Genomic DNA, 18,316 nt, shown 5'->3' with positions numbered 1-18,316 from the left:
TATGTCAGGAAAATGAAAAATCAATGTGTATGCAGTTCACTTGCAGGTCTTGGTTCTGCAATGGCCCATTTACTTTGTAAGTGTATTGTACAAGAGTATTCACTGTCGCCCCTTATTTTCACTAAAATGAATTACCAGAACACAACCCTTGATATAAAAATATGTTTATTCTCATAATACACAAGATGTGCACTCACTGTTGCTCTTGACTTGACTGAGACATACCTCCACCTGTGACGTAGTCTCCAGGCTACCTGTTGCTCTAACACATGGCAAGATAACAATGCTTGCTGCTCACTGCAATACTTACCAGGATGAGACATAAATCTGCTAACTGCAGTCTCCAAAGTAACTTATTCTAACATAAGGCAAGACACAATGCATCCCACTCAGTGAAGTGCTATCCAGGCTGAGACACATCTGCTTGCTGCAGATTCTCCGAGGTAACTCTTATGTTACCTTGATGTGGCCCCTCAGCCATACCTGCCTGTCCCAAGCAAAATGACCCTCTCCCTTAAAACCCACTTCCTTTCGTCTTTCCCTCTCCTTCCCTCTTTCCTGATGAGGCAACAGTGTGTTGCGAAAGCTTGAATTTTGTGTGTATGTATGTGTCTGTTTGTGTTTCTATCGACCTGCCAGCGCTTTCGTATGGTAAGTCACATCATCTTTGTTTTTAAATATAAAATTTGTTTGTTTTTAATACATAAAGTGTGATAAAATGATTATGAGTTGTCTACTTCATAATTAAGGTGATATAACAAATAAATAAAATGTAGCATTTGTTGAGAATATTTTATTTCAATAATTATAACAAAAATTAAAATATTGTGAAAGTGAAAACATTAATTTTAATATCTTGTTGAGCCAACTTTTGGAGCTATGAGAGCCTTAATATGACATGGCATGCTGTCAATGCAGGACTGTACAGTTTCCTGCATTTGCAGATAATGATACCACACATTGATGATCTTCTCAAAGAGCTGTGTTTTTGTTGTGATGACATCTTTTGCTACCTCCCTCTTCATTAGTTCCCATACTTTTTTTCTGTGGGGTTCATGTTGGAACTATTACCAGGCCAGTCTAACAGAGGGATATTTTGTTCCTTCAGAAAGGATTTAATTGACCTGGCTGTGTGACAGGGACCTCCATTCTGCATAAAAATAAATGGTTCCCCATTCGGGGACCATTCTCTGAGCTGTGGTATTAACTGTTTTTGTTTTTGCAGGACTTCCTTGAACTGGTCTTGCCTCATTATGCCTTTAACCATGTAAAGACATCCTGTACCCTTGCCACAGATGACAGACCAAATCATCAACTTAGTTGCGTGCTTTATGGTGTGAATAATGCAGTTGGGATGAAATTTTTCTCCTGTTCGATGGCGCACATACTGATTTCAGCTAAAATTTCAAATGTGTTTTCATCGCTGAAGCATACCTGTAAAAATCAAGAAACATAATTAATATACTATGAATAAATGTACATAGGTTATATCATATTGCAAATAATAATTTTAAAGTTAAATTACCAATCTCCAGAAATCCACATCCTTATGTCACCACTGTTTAGCCTACTTCAGATGCTTTACTTTCATTGTGGCTGTTAACATTGGTTTTCTAGTGGGTTGACAGGCCTTGAAATCAATATCCTTCAACTTTCTGCAAACAGTGCATCAGATGCATTCACATTAGCCTCTTCCAGTTGAGATTTTATCTGAAACTTCCTGGTAGATTAAAACCGTGTGCTAGATTGAGACTCAAACTCAGGACTTTTGCCTTTTGCAGGCAAGTGCTCTACCACCTGAGCTACCCAAGCAGACTCATGTCCCATCCTAACAGCTTCAATTCTGCCAGTACCTCGTCTTCAACCTTTCAAACTTCACAGAAGCTCTTCTGTGAATCTTGCGGAAGTAGCACTCCTGGGAGAAAGGATATTGCACAGACATGGCTTCGTCACAGCCTGGAGGATGTCTCCAGAATGAGATTTTTCGCTCTGCAGTGGAGTGTGTGCTGATATGAGACTTCCTGGCAGATTAAAACTGTGTGCCAGACTGTGACTCAAACTCGGGACCTTTGCCTTTCACGGGCAAGTGCTCTACCATCCGAGCTACCCAAGCATGACTCACGACCCGTCCTCACAGCTTCAATTCTGCCAGTACCTCGTCTGCCAGGAAATTTCATATCAGTGCACACTCCACTGCAGAGTGAAAATCTCATTCTGGAGATTTTATCTGTTTTGTTGTTTCAAATTTGTTTTCTAGGCAAATTCTTTTGAGAAAACTTTCTGACCTTGGAGTGAAAATTGGTTTTCTTCGACATTTATTCTTCCTTTTGGGGCTCAGTTCTTCACCTGAATCAATTTTCTTCTTTATGCGCCTCACACTAGCTTCTGATGTTTCCAACCTTTGTGAAATTTCTTGACTGGAATACATTTTTGTGTTAATAAGATTTTTTATGTGGTGGAATATCCCCTCTTTTACCTATTTTTAAAGGTCACAGTTAGTAATATCTGTTTGTTAAACAATCAATTGTGATGTCGATATTACAAAATTGATAATAAAAGTGAGCAAAATATTACACCAGTTACATGCAAGGACACTATTGAGCAGGTCCTTTCCTGTATGCTGTACTCTGCATATTAATACCTACAATAAGTCAACAATCCAATGTCATGAAGCAATAATAGATACAAAATTCAACAATGTAATAAGTTCCCTGAATAGCTGTCATAATTTTTCTGATTAATCGCAATAAATATAGTACTCAACATGTAATTATTACAAACAACATTAAAAATGTGCAGTTCGTCTAATAATTTGGCCAGGGACTGTATGTCAACCAACCAGCTGTCCACCAGAATGACTTGTCACCACCAAACTGTGGCCAAGAACAACATCGACCACCCAATGGCACAACATTCAGCTGAGCACAACATGCCTGAGTTCAATGGCTGCTTCAAATCTGGGTCATCTGGAGCCATCCATCCACCATCAGTTTTTGTGAACTACACAGCTGAGTGATATCTGTGCAACACCTCCTCTGATCGCATAACCCTTCTGTCATCAGTTTCCATTAATCTCTGTCCGCTATTATTAACAATAATTATTTATCTTTTTCTCTCTATTTCTCTCCTTTTCCACTACTGCTCCCTCCTCCCTCCCCACCTCTCCCTTGCCCAGCCCACCACCTAACCTGCAGCATCTCACTGTCCGCCATCCCCACCATACTATCTGTCTCCCTCCCCGCCGCAGCTTCCTCCTTAGCCCCACCCAGTTGTCACTCCCATCATGCACTGGTGCCACTGCTCGCAGTGTGGTTTCAGTTGCCTGAGACTGCAGTCATGGCTGAGATATGGACATTACCACCCACAACAAGTTTTCTACATCAAAATCTAAAAATACAACTGCACCCTGAAAATAGCTGTGAAGTGCTTGTGAAGAATGACTGTTTAAATACTGCTGTACACTTTCTAATATATATATAATGCTGTCTTTACAATCCATTTCAGAGGAATACATCGGAACCTTGTTTAATTTTAGTGATTTCAGCTGTTTCTCAATGGCACTGATACTAAAATCTACACTCCTGGAAATGGAAAAAAGAACACATTGACACCGGTGTGTCAGAGCCACCATACTTGCTCCGGACACTGCGAGAGGGCTGTACAAGCAATGATCACATGCACGGCACAGCGGACACACCAGGAACCGCGGTGTTGGCCGTCGAATGGCGCTAGCTGTGCAGCATTTGTGCACAGCCAGTTTGCCGTGGCATACGGAGCTCCATCGCAGTCTTTAACACTGGTAGCATGCCGCGACAGCGTGGACGTGAACCGTATGTGCAGTTGATGGACTTTGAGTGAGGGCGTATACTGGGCATGTGGGAGGCCGGGTGGACGTACCGCCGAATTGCTCAACACATGGGGCGTGAGGTCTCCACAGTACATCGATGTTGTCGCCAGTGGTCGGCGGAAGGTGCACGTGCCCGTCAACCTGGGACCGGACCGCAGCGACGCACGGATGCACGCCAAGACCGTAGGATCCTACGCAGTGCCGTAGGGGACCGCACCGCCACTTCCCAGCAAATTAGGGACACTGTTGCTCCTGGGGTATCGGCGAGGACCATTTGCAACCGTCTCCATGAAGCTGGGCTACGGTCCCGCACACCGTTAGGCCGTCTTCCGCTCACGCCCCAACATCGTGCAGCCCGCCTCCAGTGGTGTCGCGACAGGCGTGAATGGAGGGACGAATGGAGACGTGTCGTCTTCAGCGATGAGAGTCGCTTCTGCCTTGGTGCCAATGATGGTCGTATGCGTGTTTGGCGCCGTGCAGGTGAGCGCCACAATCAGGACTGCATACGACCGAGGCACACAGGGCCAACACCCGGCATCATGGTGTGGGGAGCGATCTCCTACACTGGCTGTACACCACTGGTGATCGTCGAGGGGACACTGAATAGTGCACGGTACATCCAAACCGTCATCGAACCCATCGTTCTACCATTCCTAGGCCGGCAAGGGAACTTGCTGTTCCAACAGGACAATGCACATCCGCATGTATCCCGTGCCACCCAACGTGCTCTAGAAGGTGTAAGTCAACTACCCTGGCCAGCAAGATCTCCGGATCTGTTCCCCATTGAGCATGTTTGGGACTGGATGAAGCGTCGTCTCACACGGTCTGCACGTCCAGCACGAACGCTGGTCCAACTGAGGCGCCAGGTGGAAATGGCATGGCAAGCCGTTCCACAGGACTACATCCAGCATCTCTACGATCATCTCCATGGGAGAATAGCAGCCTGCATTGCTGCGAAAGGTGGATATATACTGTACTAGTGCCGACATTGTGCATGCTCTGTTGCCTGTGTCTATGTGCCTGTGGTTCTGTCAGTGTGATCATGTGATGTATCTGACCCCGGGAATGTGTCAATAAAGTTTCCCCTTCCTGGGACAATGAATTCACGGTGTTCTTATTTCAATTTCCAGGAGTGTATATACCATTCACCTTGGCGGTGTTACCTGAATTAAATAGGGGTAGCACTGATGTATCTTCTTCCTCTGTAAAGGAATACACTACTGGCCATTAAAATTATTACACCAAGAAGAAATGCAGATGATAAATGGGTATTCATTGGACAAATATATTATACTACAACTGACATGTGATTACATTTTCACGCAATTTGGGTGCATAGCTCCTGAGAAATCAGTACCCAGAACAACCACCTCTGGCCGTAATAACGGCCTTGATAAGCCTGGGCATTGAGTCAAACAGAGCTTGGATAGCGTGTACAGGTACAGCTACCCATGCAGCTTCAACATGATACCACACTTCATCAAGAGTAGTCACTCGCGTATTGTGACGAGCCAGTTGCTCAGCCACCATTGACCAGACGATTTCAATTGGTGAGAGATATGGAGAATTTGCTGGCCAGGGCAGCAGAGGAACATTTTCTGTATCCAGAAAGCCCTGTACAGGACCTGCAACATGTGGTCGTGCATTATCCTGCTGAAATGTAGGTTTTCGCAGGGATCGAATGAAGGGTAGAGCCACGGCTCATAACACATCTGAAATGTAACGTCCACTGTTCAAAGTGCCGTCAATGCAAACAAGAGGTGATCGAGACGTGTAACCATTGGCAGCCCTTACCATCAAGCCTGGTGATACGCCAGTATGGCGAAGATGAATACACACTTCCAATGTGCGTTCACCACAATGTCGCCAAACACAGATGTGACCATCACGATGCTGTAAACAGAACCTGGATTCATCCAAGAAAATGACGTTTTGCCATTCGTGCACCCAGGTTCATCATTGAGTACACCATCACAGGCACTCCTGTTTGTGATGCAGCATCAAGGGTAACTGCTGCAAAGGTCTCCGAGCTGATAGCCCATGCTGCTGCAAATGTCGTCGAACTGTTTCGTGCAGATGGTTGTTGTCTTTCAAACATCCCCATCTGTTGACTCAGGGATCAAGACATGGCTGCATGATCCATTACAGCCATGTGGACAAGATGCCTGTCATCTCAATTGCTAGTGATACAAGGTGGTTGGGATCCAGCACGGAATTCCATATTACGCTCCTGAACCCACTCATTCCATATTCTGCTAACAGTCATTGGATCTCGACCAACGCGAGCAGCAATGTCGCGATACGATAAACCACAATCACGTAGGGTACAATCCAACCTTTATCAAAGTCGGAAATGTGATGGTACGCATTTCTCCTCCTTATACGACGCATCACTACAACGTTTCACCAGGCAACGCCGGTCAACTACTGTTTGTGTATGAGAAATCGGTTGGAAACTTTCCTCATGTCAGCATGTTGTAGGTGTTGCCACCAGCACCAACCTTGTGTGAATGCTCTGAAAAGCTAATCATTTGCATATCACAGCATCTTCTTCCTGTCAGTTAAATTTCGCATCTGTAGCATGTCATCTTTGTGGTGTGGCAATTTTAATGGCCAGTAATGTATATCAATGAAAATTATCAACTTTTGAAAATATAATGTAATTGGATAGATATAAAATCGACTCAACAAGTGGCAGCAGCAGAACACGTGTATAAAATGTATTCAGAGTTAGCAAGTTTCCAAAGCTAGTGGCTCCTTCTTCTGGCAGAAGAAGTCTTCCTTCCCCTTCAACCCTTCTGCCAGATGAAGGATCCACTGGCTCCAAAAGCTTGTAAATTGCAATACAATTGATAAGTGTGTTTTCCTGCTGCCACTCCACTTGGTGAGTTGATTTTTTATCCATCCAATTACTTTATATTTTCTGTGAAGGAATGTTTGGAAACAGTGAGATTGACAGCCTCTACATTAGAATGGAATTTACACTGATATATGACTCTGAACATCAACATTGAGGTGATAGTCTGTTTGGCAACAGCACAATGAATCAAGAGTATTTTCAGCACATGCTTCTGTCATATCAGCCACTTCTTTTCCCAGAATTCTCATGTGTTCTGACCCAGTGGAATAACACCTCATTCTAATCCTTTGTAGCTGTATAATGTTGACCAGTATTGTCTGGACTGTGTAACATATACAATGGATTCAGAAATTTAGAGCATGTGAAACATTTTGCTTTACAAATACACATCATCTGTTCCAGTTCCTCTAGGTTATATGTAACTACGCATGAGACAGAGTACACCAATTTCGTAAACATATTTTAAGAACATTCTCAGGAGAAGTTACAATGCAGCTATGAAAACCCATCTGTTTAGATCTATCAGTGAATACACCCATTTAGTTGTGGAGTTTATTTAAAATTCTATAAAATAGAGTTAAAAATGCTAAACCTAAATTTTTTTGGGCCTCTTCAATAGAGTGGTTAGAAGTCAACTCCAACTCTGGGTTGCGGGTGATATTTTCCTTATGCCACCTACCATTAGGTCCTGCTTGGCATACATATCAAATGGTTTAAGTGTTGATGGGCAATTCATTTAATGAGGTACAGTTTGGAATGTAGATGATCATGAAACAGCAAAACATCTATAGACATAACACACCACAAGGTGCTACCACCAGATTCCTAGTGGAGGCTGCCCAGCCACAGAATGTGGATGGAAGCAGCCATAGGTAGCCTCATTCCCACATGGTGGATGATACTGATGGTCTTGATATATGTAGGTCTCACAGCTCTGTATAATGTGAATGCAGAATTTAACTGCAACTGCAAAGAATAATTCTAAAACTGAAGCAAATGAATGACATCATCATCACTGAGGTGCTTAAGATCTTCAGCATCTTTGGTGATTCTTCCTATCAGATCCCTTAAGTGCTGTAACCATGAGAACTTCTCATCATTATGTCTGCCTTTGGACATCCAAGGAAAAAGAGACAACAGTTCTTCATTTCCTGCAGTCATTTATAATGAACAGAAACACAAAAGCACATCTCTTTAATTTTCCCACATATGTGTCAGTGATGAGAAGCACAATTTCTTAAAGAAGAAGCGATTGCATTTCATTACTTTGAAAATGAATGAGCCATGTATTTTCTTTGCTGCAAACAGAGATTTATTTTCCTTTTCTTGCCTTAATGGAATTTCCAACCAGCAATCTCATTCTGTAGAACCTCTTACTATTTTTTTTAAAAAAAATCATCTAATGTTGCTTAAGATTAATATTGTTCCTTGGTACTGGTTATATTTTCAATACTTTGTGTTAAAATCAAAAACTCTTTTTTAATTATTGTTTATTATTTTTGATTCTTCCTTTTCTTTCTGTTTAGTAAAGTAAATTCTGTGGACAGACATGCATATAAAATGGTTTTACACATTTTCCTCAGTTCAGTAGACAATCCTGATTAAGATATAAGATAATTTAGTAATCATTTTAGGCACTGGCATTTTCCTAGGCATATCAGTTACGTTGTATGGAGTTTCTATGCACCATTACCTTGTGAAGCTACTAACTTTGAAAATGGCCTTGAATCTGAATATGTAAATTGCAAAGCAGTGAACTTAGTTCGCATCACCAATTGATACACCAAATTACTGTTGAACTGGTTAAACACAAATGCTGGATGTAAATATGTAAGTCTCAAAATTCTTAAATACTACTCTCATGATTACATCAGTTCTTTTTTATTTTGTTTGCTTTGTTTCTCATCAGTATTGTCATGAGCTGTGGTGCATGCAGTATGGCATAATTGTTAGCATCACTGACTGGTGTGCTTAGGATCACCAGTTCAAATCCAATCATCAGGAATTATTTCTCATTTAATGTTTATCTGTTCTTGAAATATGTTATGTTTGTAATGTTTGTTTATTTTGAAATATTCAGTATTTGTATAAATACCAGCATTTGGGAATATTCAGTGTTTGTATAAACAGCTGCATTCTCTGTCCAGGAGTTTAGTTCTGTTCTGCCTATAAGCTGGTGTCAAGTGATGCTAAGTTTTGAACTTTCTTATGATCCTGCCTTCATATTTGGAGTTGATTATGGTTTCAATGTGACATTGTTTGGTGAAGGTAGGCCAAACTGATGAAAACATTTGGCAACAATCTGCAGCAAGTCTGATTATTAAAAGAACAATTTAAGAACAGGACCAACATAATGGGGAAATGACCTGCTCATACATATAGATATTTTGGCCCTATGCCCCATCATGAACCCCAGTATGACAGAAGTCAACAAAATCTCACACTTGATGAAAGGAGTCACAGAAGACATTTGCCAATATCTTCTGGTAAAGTATGTCATAACAGAGGAATTCACCAAGCGGTGCCAGCAAATTGAGAAAAAAAAGGGGCCCCCCGGGTCCCAAGGTCGCGATGGCGGCGTCACTGTCCCGCCGAGATAATTTGTCCTTTTAGGACAATTATCTGAGCAAGCACCCACGCCAGCAAAAGGTTGCGACGCAGTCATGTTTCGATTCATACAAAAAAGAACTGGATGAAAGAAATATGGTCAGTTGCAGAATGTGGTTTCTGTGACAGTTGTGGAAGACCACCACGAATTCACCTCTCTCATATGCCAGATAGGAAGACAAGGGATACAGTAGTGTATGGCAGTCACAATAACAAAAGACAGCAGCCATCCATGTGGGCCCCATGCATTAGGAGGTAACAGGGAATGTTAAAGAAGGGTGTATTGATCTTTAACACCAATCTCTGCCACTAGTCAAACACTCCAAGAATGGACTTGACAAACTCACACTTACGCAGTGGCCAACTCAGACTTATGCAACAACCATCAAATGACAATGCAACATCTGATCACTGCAGATATGACCAACTCCACTGACAAGTACTGCATCCCATGGAAGAACAGACATTTGGAGGACAGAGGACATCATGTCAATATGTTTGCCCCATGGATGCGCTGGACACATTGTACACTACTGCAGAGAGAGAAGACAAGTGCTTTATCACTATTACATGGCAATACACCAACCATCACAACAGTCTTCTCCGTGCCAGTCATAGTTGACCTGTGGGACAAAGCCCATTGCCATTCCCTGGATGTTGTCACTCCCAATACATTGCAGCTTTTTCCCATTGCCATACAGAGCTACCAGCCACATGCGTAGCCACCAACTTCAGGAAAACTAAGTAAGGTGACCACCTGTGAAGGTGAGACTGCCAGAGATGCAAATCCTCTATGGACAACAGTCACCAAGATGTCAGGAAATCTCATTGATGTCATCACTGATGACCAGCCTATCCAGGCACTTGTGGATTCAGGAGCTTCTTTTCTTGTAATGTCAGGCAATTATCACAGTAGCTAAAGAAGATGAAAGCAATTGTGCTGAAGGTCACAAATGGGAAATATGTCCAGCTAAAAATAAATGTAAATGTCATGTGACTAGGGCCTCCCGTCGGGTAGACCATTTGCCAGGTGCAAGTCTTTTGATTTGACGCCACTTCAGTGACTTGCATGTCGATGAGGATGAAATGATGACGATTAGGACAACACAACACCCTGTCCCTGAGCGGAGAAAATCTGTGACCCAGCCTGGAATCGAACCCAGGCCCTTAGGATTGACATTTTGTCACACTGACCACTCAGTTACCAGGGGCGGACATACGTCCAGCTGACAGTAAAACATATTGCAAGAATAATTATCAATGACAGAACACAGCCGTTTAAATCTGTCATTCCAATAGAAAGTAGTCATAATGTTGTTCTCAGATGGGACTTCTTGCAGGCACCATAAGCAGTCATAGACTGTGGAGGATCAGAGCTCCAGACTGATGAAGGAATTCCAATAAGCACACATAACAAAAATTGCTCTAGCTGGCTGTTTATCCTAAAGACGTTATCCAGCCATCATCAATGAGACAAGTGGTCATTTGAGATGCTCAGTTAAACTGCGAAGCTTTTGTCAATTGCACAAAGCTACCCAGGCTCACAAAAGAAAGTGACAATCATAAGCATTGTTAGGTGGTCTTGGAAAACTGTGAATCACCAGTTGTCACAAGCAGCCAGAACTCATCTCTAAAGGTATGTGTGAAGGGACAGCCAAATCAATCCATGAAGGACAGCTTAGTGTCATCAACAAAGAATCATTCTCTGCTACCATTAGAGATAATTCAGGGGGAGAAAGCTTCAATCAAACTACCCATAGGAAATAGCCTGACTGAGGAACAATGCTGGTGAGTGATAGCCATTCTGTGTAAATTTTCAGATGCTCTCAAATCCAGAGTGCAGAAAAGGTAGACCAAGCCATCCAAGGTATAACACTTTATCAGCACTGGGGATCATACACCAATTAGGCAGTGGTCATATAGAGTGCTGCCTGCTGAATGAATAATACAGGAACAAGTGTAAAAGATGCTGCAAGATGACATCATTAAATCTCCAGAGGGCTACTAGTCTTCTCCTGTGGTCCTTGTGAAAAAGAAGCATAGCACATGACATTTCTGAATCGACTATGACAACTGAACAAAATGAAGAAGAAAGAAATCTATCCATTGTCATGCATTGATGACACCCTAGACTGCTTGAAAGAAGCAAAATATTTCTAAACTATGGATGTGTAGGCAGGCTATAGGACTGACATTGATGAGGCTGACTCGGAAAAGACTGTCTTTATAATTTATGACAGACTCTGTGAGTTTAAGGTTATATAATTTGAAATGTGCAATGCTCCAACCACCTATGAATGTATGGTGGATATCCTCTTTAATACCTTAATTGGAAAATATGTCTTTGCTATCTAGACAACATTGTTGTTTTTTCAAGAAATTTGAAGAACATCTAAGCTGCCTGCCAACCATGTGAAAGTGCACTCAGGCTGCAGGCCTCTGTATGAATCCAAAAATATGTCTCCTAACTTCCTAACTGCCCAAGAAATAAAAATCTTGGGGGAGCTAGTTTCTAGTGCAAATTCAGGAAGGTGCTGAAAAAATGATAGTTAACATTTCCAGATTACCCTTAAAATCCAAAATGATCTATTTTACAACTGAGAAAGAGTACCATGCAGTTGTGTGGGGTAACAACAAGTTGCAGCTCTATTTATTTGGTAAACCATTCATCTTTGTGATGCACACCTTTCTCTATGCAGGCTGACTAACCTAAATGATCCATCAGTTTGTCAGGTGAGATGGACACTGAGGCTTAAGGAGCACAATGTCACAGTGGTGTACAAAGGTGGATGCAAACACAAGATCATGACTGCCTTTCAAGGAATCCTTTGCTGGAACACAGAAGTGTTGATGGAATCTCAGTCATCACTGGATTAAAAGGTACTGCTGCCCAGCAGAGGGAAGATCCAGCTCTGCTGAAAACCACAGAAGCCTTGAAAAAGGAGGAACCAACCAAAGGAGAATTCCAATTAACAAACAGAACATTGTATAAGAGGAAATATGATCCATTGGGGCAGATATTGTTGCTCATCATCCCAGCTTCTACAACCAGCTATCCTGAAGCATTTCAACGTTACTCCAACATCTCACAGAATGCTTTCATAAGATGTTGGCTAGTACACTCTTGGTGTATGTTGGTGTCAGATAGAGAGATAGGGATACAGTACTTCCTGTATTGACATTAACATACACCACAGCAAAGCAAGACACTACATGATTCACACCATTCTTTCTGCTCCATGGTTGTGAAGCCGAAATGACAATGGATACATTGTTCCTGTTTTAACCGGGTAATACTCAGGATGAATATGTGAAACACCTTATCAACAGCATCAAAGAAGCAAGGCAGATAGCTGGTTTAAGGAACCTAGACATGTAGGAGGAAGACTGAGAGCACTATAATGTGAAGCACCAGCCAGTGAGATGCAGCCCACGAGACTGGGTATGGATTTTTACACCAGTGCAGAAAGTAGGACTTCCACACTTCTTTTGGCCATATCGTATCCTTTGTTGCTCATTGGATGTCACATATGAAGTCAAGGATTATGATTCTTCATCAAGACGACAAAAGGACAGAGACATTATTCACGTCCTCTGCATGGAGACCCACTTGAGAATCACTAAGCTTCTATGGAATGGGCTACCATCTATGCTCACAGTAGTGAAGACAATATAATGGCATGACCAGAACACAAGGACCCACCAGTGCCACTACATAGAGAACCATTGACAAGATCTAGGTCAAGGGCGCTGTAGTTGGCTCCAATGACAACATCTGAAACAGTGGGTTGCTGTTTCTCCAGGAGAGTTATCAGTGCTATGAGCTGTGGTGCATGTAGTGTGAAATAATAGTTACCATTACTGACTTATGTGCTGCAGCTCACCAATTCAAGCCTGTTACTTAATATTTATCTTTTCTTGAAGTATGTTGTGTTTGTAATGTTTGTATATTATGGAATATTTAATCATTGCATAAAGAGCAGCATTCTGGAGTATTTGATGTTTGTATGAAGAGATGCAATCTTCATCCAGAAGTGCAGTTCTGTTCTGACCGTATGTTGGTTACAGTTATAAATGTGCTTTCAGTGTTAAGTGTTGTACTTCGTTGATGACCTGCCTGCAGATTTGGACCCAGTTGTGATTTGAGGTGAAAATATTTATTTGCAGTCAACTGGGTACTTTACTTGTGATACTTAACTCATTTTTATTTGTTTCCTGCCTCTAGTTTCTCTTGTAATTTTTTCTCTGCACTTACATTCAAATGCAGAATAAATAATCCAATCTTTTAACTTTACACTATCTATGCTGTTTTTTGAAATCCTAGCAGATACTGGACACCACGCAGAGTGGGTAACCTATATTCACCAAACCCAGGTGAAGATGGGAATTCAAATACACACAGGCCTACATCTGGCTGGAGCTGGTGTCGTTTGCCCTGGGCTCGAGGCAATACAACCAACCAAAATACCAGGTAATGTCTGTTATGGAAGGCAGAAAAATAAATAATTCAGGTTTTCGGGTTGTAAAATTCCTGCTTTAATAAAATAAAATTATATATGTGTGCTAAAGTATTTTCAGTCACTGGTGATATTGAAAATATATTTCACTGAGAACAAATAGGATTTCTCTTTTTAAACCAATCTGCCACTGTCATATCAACAAATAAGCTCATTTCTACGAAAGAGAACATCATCTGTAAAGTAGCAAATGAAGCTCTGTAGTCTTCAGGTTGTTATATGTTGTTTTGAGGGGGGTTTGGGTTGTTGGGGGAAGGAGACCAAACAGCAAGTTCATTGGTCTCATCGGAGTAGGAAAGGACAGGGAAGGATTTTAGCCATGCCCTTTCAAAAGATCCATCCCGGCATTTGCCTGGAGTGATTCAGGGAAATCATAAAAACCTAAATCAGGATGGCCGGACGCGGGGTTGAACCTTCGTCCTCCCAGATGCGGGTCCAGTGTGCTAACCATTGCACCACCCCATTTGGTTTGTAGTTTTGAAAATCCTGTTCTGCAGAGTAACGCTTATTTTGGAATTCTAGTAATCTGGTATGAGCACAAAAAATGTTTGCTCGTAGTACTTCTCATGTCCACACTGAAATTATTAAATAGAAAAACCCTTTCAGCAGCATCCATTCATAATTGCAGTAGCATAGGCAACTTACAATTCAATTATCCATTATCTAACAATAAAAGTACTTTATTACATCTCAACAACAGTCATATAAGTAGAATAATTCACAACCATTCATTTTTCCATATCTTTTGTATGTAAAATGTTAGAATAATCCAAACGTGAGATTTTTCTGAACTAACAAAACATTTCATATAGTATTAATAAGAGAATGATAAAAATTCATTTGGCTTAAATATAATTCATTTAACTCTGTTTTTATTTAAATTTTCAGAGAAAGCAGTCAAAATTACCGGAATACCACTAGCAGTCCAGACAGTCAATATGGTTTCAGCAGCCGTCCAAATCCAGACGTGCATAACCACCAGGCAGAGAGGAGAGTTGGTGTTGCATCTGTACAAGTGGAGAGTTATGGTCCAGGTTACTACATGTGGGGACCACCACCGCCATACTCAAACCATAGTAGTCCAGCTCATCATGAACCTATCCTTGGAGTGCTCCCACATTCTAGTTCTATGAGCCCACCATGTGTCAGTCATGTTCACAGACACTGTCATGTACAAGGCCAGTTTCTTGGAGAGCAGAGCTGCTTTGCCAATTCACAGCTCCAGGCAGCAGGCTCCAATGACACAAATGTGGAAGAAGTTAGGAAAAATGTGCTTACTGAAAATTATACAAATGCAGATGAATCAAAATTACCTGCTTCAGCTGACAGTAGCAGTGAAAATACTAAAAATTCATCAGTTAGTAGAGAAAGAGTAAGTAACACACTCCCAGTACGAAAAGCAAAGAAGAGGATAGATATTTCATCTGTGAAATCAGTTGCTAACATACCATTTTCTATTGATCAAAAGAAACAGCACACATCTCCAACTCATGTTGTTGCTATTAATACAACATCCAGTTTCCCACGAAACAGTATACAAGTATTATTTGGTCAACAACGTCAGATAACAGAAGCATACCGCAGTCAAAGTATGTCTGAAAAAATAGCATTAAATGATTTTAATGTTGCTGATAAATTGACTCCACATCATTTGGAAACGACTGATGGTCATTCAGAGCCAGAGGATGATGGAAGACTGCCAAATCACAGCTCACCACAAATGCAAGGTGTGGCAAGTTCAGCTTTTACTGTACATGAAGCTCCACATGGAAATGGAAATGGAAATGAACTAACTGAATCTGAGGTTTATTTTGCTGATGTTTCTTCTTGCTGTAATGTGTCTGTTCACAATGATGGGCCAGATTCATCTTTCTATGATGAAGCTTCAGCTCCACAGAAACAAAATGTTACAGCTTCTTCAGCAGAAGAGCCTATTGTTCCCAAACCAGAAGTATTACACCAAGTATCACAGTGTTTTGCCACATCAGATAAAAGTCATCATCTTAATATGAAGCAAACGGGCATACAGCAAAGAAGCAGTGTCACAACAAAGCATGTTAATTTAAAAAATACTTCAGAAAATGAATTGGCATTATCAGAAAGTGCTAATCAATATCATAACAAGTGCAAGCATGAAATTATTGATTCTGAATGTAAAAATCCAACAGCTGATATTTTTAATCACCGAAAACATACTTTATCAAACAGTTGCTTTCATTTCATATTAACAAGACAGAGGAGCCTGTCAAAAGATAATTTGTCAGTGGGCAAGCAGGAAGCATCACATCATAATAATTTATTGTGCAATAAGCAACATATTGAACTAAAATCTCATGATGATTATGACACTTCACAAAATATCCAACAGTCAGCCATGTCACTTTCAGACTGTGAAGCTGGTGTTACTTCTCATGTACCAGATAATAATGAAAATTGTTATACATGTCAGGTAACACACTCTCTGCCACAATGTGACAATTTTGTAGCAACGAACAATTACAATCACAATTCAGTATACTGTAACAATGATGTTGTCATAGGAGATACCATTACAAGCCCAGAGCCCTCATCAGTTCTAAGAATACCCAATGATGAAGTATTAGTGAGCAACAAGAATAACCAGGATGAAACTCCTTGCATCTCAGCAGTGCTGCAGCTGAGTAAGCTTCACATACATCAGCAAAGGAACAGTATTCATAAAGCTAACAGTGAGCCTCTAGACAGCTTTCCCTTGCTACAAAGAAATAAACATTTTCTGGCTCCTGATGCACAGTATGAAACAATCCCTGAACAGCCACTGCAAATAGCCAAACCCCAGCTTTTACACACTCATAGGCATCACAAAAATTTTATTACAGTACATGACACCTTTAATGGAAATAATGTGGTAAACTCTACAGGAAGACTTAATGCATCCCACTGCACAAACTTTAACTCCCCATCATCATCATCTCCTAGTGACAGATGTTTAAATTTTTTGGTCCCTACAGTGACTAATGTGGATAGCTCCATGAGACTGTCAAATAATCCAAACAACATCAACAGTAGTAGGAGCTTCGTAGAAGGATTGTATCAAGTAAATGCCAGTACTGAGGAAGAATCTGAGTCTCAGACACAGCAAACTTCAACCTGCTACAGTGATGCTACTTTGGACTCTGGATGCCATAGTGGATCTGAATTTGCTGCCAGTCACCAGAGTGGCAGCACAAGAGGAAGAAACCATAGTTCTAGATCAGAATGTGGAGGAGAAGTAATGGGTGTTGTCACCGTTCGTTCAGTTAATGTATAAAAGTACAAGAAGAGGAACAGCTGTTTGGGTCAAAAACATCCAGCTGAATAAATTGTATATAAGACTAAAATGCAGATTTCTTTCAGTCATGAAATGATTCTTCCTAGCACATCAAAACTGAGATACAGATTCTAAAACTGTAACATACTCTATATTTCTGTGAGTCAGCTCAGTTTTTGTTCAGTGTATCATTTGTTGTTACATATCACATTGATATTTTTGCTGCAGCTGTGTTGTTTCTATGTTGAAGCAAATAGGAGGATAATTCAGATGCCATTTTAAGTACAAAAATGCAAAAAAAAAAAAATTATCTACACATGTTAAAAATTGTGTATTACATACTGTGTAAAAATGAGTATTTTTTAATGTTTTAAACAAAAGAATTTCTTATTGTTACCTCTATTTTGTTATTTACATGTGATTTTTTTTTCATTCCCATCATTGTAGTGTAGGAAGAAACAAACCTGCATTAATCTGGTGAGTACATTTAGTAGAAGATCTATCAGTTATGTCTTGACTTGAATTTTGCAGCAAGGGGTCTTCAGATATATGAATCACTACCTAACACAAATTTATGTGACAATGTTTATCCTGCACTTATTCATAAATTATGACTATGGAAGTCTGTCAGAAGTTATTTATATCTGTAAAGATTCATGATATTTTTAGTGTTGTAAAAAACACTGAAAATTGTCAAAGTTCTTAATGACAAAAATAGTACTAGCAAATGCCAGCTAAGACTGTTCTCTCATCTAAGTTCTTATACTGTGTTACCAATCCCTGTAACACTTATGAGCAGTCAGATTTGTCTGATTTTACATGACATAACAGAATTTTTGTGGAGCAGCCAGACAACAACAGTGACTGTGAGAAAATGTAATGAATAGTAGATTGTTGTCTCTAGCTGGACAAACACATAAATAATTGTCAGGTTTGAAATGAAAGGGCTTGCAGAATAGCAATAACACTAGCAATAAATAAAAAAATAAAGAGCCAAGATATTATAGGCCTGCAATTAAATATGAGAACATCACAATGTATCAAGGAGCTTAATAAATAGACTAAATGAACATTTAAATAATTGTAGGATTAGTGGGATGTATAGTGATTGTTGCTATGGTGAGTACTAAGAATAATAAAACAGTACAGTAGGAGGATTAGGGTTTAAAATCCCATTGACAATGATGTCATCAGAG

The 18,316-nt window shown here is 40.5% G+C and overlaps 1 protein-coding gene across 1 annotated transcript in view; it reads left to right on the top strand.

Annotated features, from left to right (window-relative positions):
* Positions 1 to 17,408, top strand: part of LOC124556306 — a 307,525-nt gene extending 290,117 nt beyond the window's left edge. The window contains exons 8-9 of the mRNA XM_047130279.1: positions 13,639 to 13,785; positions 14,720 to 17,408. Of these exons, the coding sequence (XP_046986235.1) occupies positions 13,639 to 13,785; positions 14,720 to 17,120 (2,548 nt within the window). The 3' untranslated portion in view covers positions 17,121 to 17,408. The remainder of the gene's footprint in view (positions 1 to 13,638; positions 13,786 to 14,719) is intronic.
* The last annotated feature ends 908 nt before the right edge of the window (positions 17,409 to 18,316 follow it).

The sequence above is a fragment of the Schistocerca americana genome, chromosome X (genome assembly GCF_021461395.2).
Source record: "Schistocerca americana isolate TAMUIC-IGC-003095 chromosome X, iqSchAmer2.1, whole genome shotgun sequence".
NCBI lineage: Eukaryota > Metazoa > Arthropoda > Insecta > Orthoptera > Acrididae > Schistocerca > Schistocerca americana.
Note: the sequence above shows the minus strand (reverse complement) of the source record. Positions and strands in the feature narration are given on the sequence as shown.